Source organism: Octopus bimaculoides, chromosome 28 (genome assembly GCF_001194135.2).
Source record: "Octopus bimaculoides isolate UCB-OBI-ISO-001 chromosome 28, ASM119413v2, whole genome shotgun sequence".
Lineage (NCBI taxonomy): Eukaryota > Metazoa > Mollusca > Cephalopoda > Octopoda > Octopodidae > Octopus > Octopus bimaculoides.
Genome location: NC_069008.1, coordinates 159,378 through 161,292, shown reverse-complemented (window position 1 = coordinate 161,292; position 1,915 = coordinate 159,378). Strand labels below are relative to the sequence as shown.

The 1,915-nt window shown below is 45.4% G+C and overlaps 1 protein-coding gene across 1 annotated transcript in view; it reads left to right on the top strand.

Moving 5' to 3' along the window:
- Nucleotides 1-653, top strand: part of LOC106873329 (programmed cell death protein 2) — a 2,953-nt gene extending 2,300 nt beyond the window's left edge. The window contains exon 3 of the mRNA XM_014920653.2: nucleotides 492-653. Within this exon, the coding sequence (XP_014776139.2) occupies nucleotides 492-653 (162 nt within the window). The remainder of the gene's footprint in view (nucleotides 1-491) is intronic.
- The last annotated feature ends 1,262 nt before the right edge of the window (nucleotides 654-1,915 follow it).

The window sequence follows — 1,915 nt, the reverse complement described above, 5'->3', positions numbered from 1 at the left end:
AAAACCATAGCCACCATGGAAGCCCCCTGCATGCTGTCTAACATGCCCATTGAAGTCACCGGCCACAAAGGGAAGGTCCTTGTCATTCGTCGATGAGGTGGTCTGCAAGAGGGTGTCATAACATTGCTCTTTCTGCCCATCAGGTAGCCCTGGCTGAGGGGCATAAGCTGAGATTATGGTTGCTAATCCATGTCGCAGCACTAATCTAAGCTTAAGTATTCTATCACAGACTCTGGCCACCTCGATTACCTTATCACCTCATTCCTCCGCAAGAAGTATACCCATGCCTCCGACCCCATCAGTGTTCCCTACCCAGAAAATCTTATATCTATGTTGTTTGCCTGTGAGGAACCTAGCAGAATTTCTTCCCCACCTTACTTTTTGGATGCAGCACAAATCTACACATCTCTGTTCAATATATATATATACACGCATACACACCCATCGTTATGTCTTCTGTGTGTCTCTACGTCTTCTTTGCTCCCTTCCAGGTGATGCCACAACTGCTGACCCATCTTGGTGTTGATATTTTGGAGGACAGTCTCGACTGGGGAACACTGGCTGTGTATACCTGTGCAGACAGCTGTGACATTGGGGTGAAATATGTACAGGAGTTTCTATGGAAACAGGACTATTCCTCAAAATGCTCTTGAAATTAAATAAAACAACTTATTTTTATGCTTTTAATTGTCTTTAATTGTCACTTTCCATCATCATCATCATCATCACCATTTTAATGTCCGCTTTCCATGCTGGCATGGGTTGGACGGTTTGACTGAAGACTGTTGAGCCAGAAGGCTGCACCAGGCTCCAGTCTGGTCTGGCAATGTTTCTACAGCTGGATGCCCTTCCTAACACCAACCACTCTGAGTGTGTAGTGGGTGCTTTTTATGTGCCACCTGCACAGGGGCCAGTCAGGCTGTAAAAAATCACTGCAAACAATTGCAGTAATGAAAACTTGAGAATGCAAAATTTCAGGATTGCCGTCTGGATTTGATCCAGAATCTTTTTCATTTACTTACAGAATTGGCCTGATTCCAAAATGGTATGATACATTTTGCCATGGCCTCTAGGAGTATCTAAAAGTATGACACACTGACATTCGACATTCGTATTATATTAGAAGACACTTGCTCAAGGTGTCACACTGTGGTATTGAACCTGGAACCCTGTGATTGGGAAGCAACCATGTGGTTTCATTTTACATGTATGTTTATATGTATGTAGGTATAGCAGTGTGGTTAGAAGCTTGCTTCTCAACCACATGGTTCTGGGTTCAGTCCCACTGCATGACACTTTGGGCAAGTGTCTTCTACTCTAGCCCCAGGATGTTAAAATGGTGATGATGATGAGTCGTTTGAGTGGATTTGGTTCACGGAAACTGAAAGAAGTTTGTTGTGTGTGTGTGTGTGTGTGTATATAAATATATATATATATATATAGAGAGAGAGAGACACTGGTGTGGCTGTGTGATAAGAAACTTGCCTGGAACCAGGCCACATTAAAAAGAACTGTCCCCAGGACCACAGTAGGGTCCTGGAACAGTTGGTTGAGGAAGAGCTCCCCCCTCCTCCTTCGGAGGTAGAGATGGAGGCAGTTGAGGAGGTGGAGACCTCCCTGAAATAAAAAAGGAAGAAGGTGGGCAACCATGGTTGCCCACCAAGGGACCCCAAAGCCGTGGGTGGGAGAGATGATCCTCCGGTTGAAGCAGAGGAACTACACCCTCCCATATCAAAGACAAGAAAAAGAACGGGACAGTGCCGGTGGTTAGCAGCACACTGCCAGCATGTCCCGAAACCTCGTCGGTGGGAATTGTGGCCCCTCCCAGTTGAATAAATGAGGAATTTGTGATCTTCTTTCTTAAGGGAGGGGCCATAGAGAGTATCTTCTACTATAACCTCTGGGCCAACCAAAG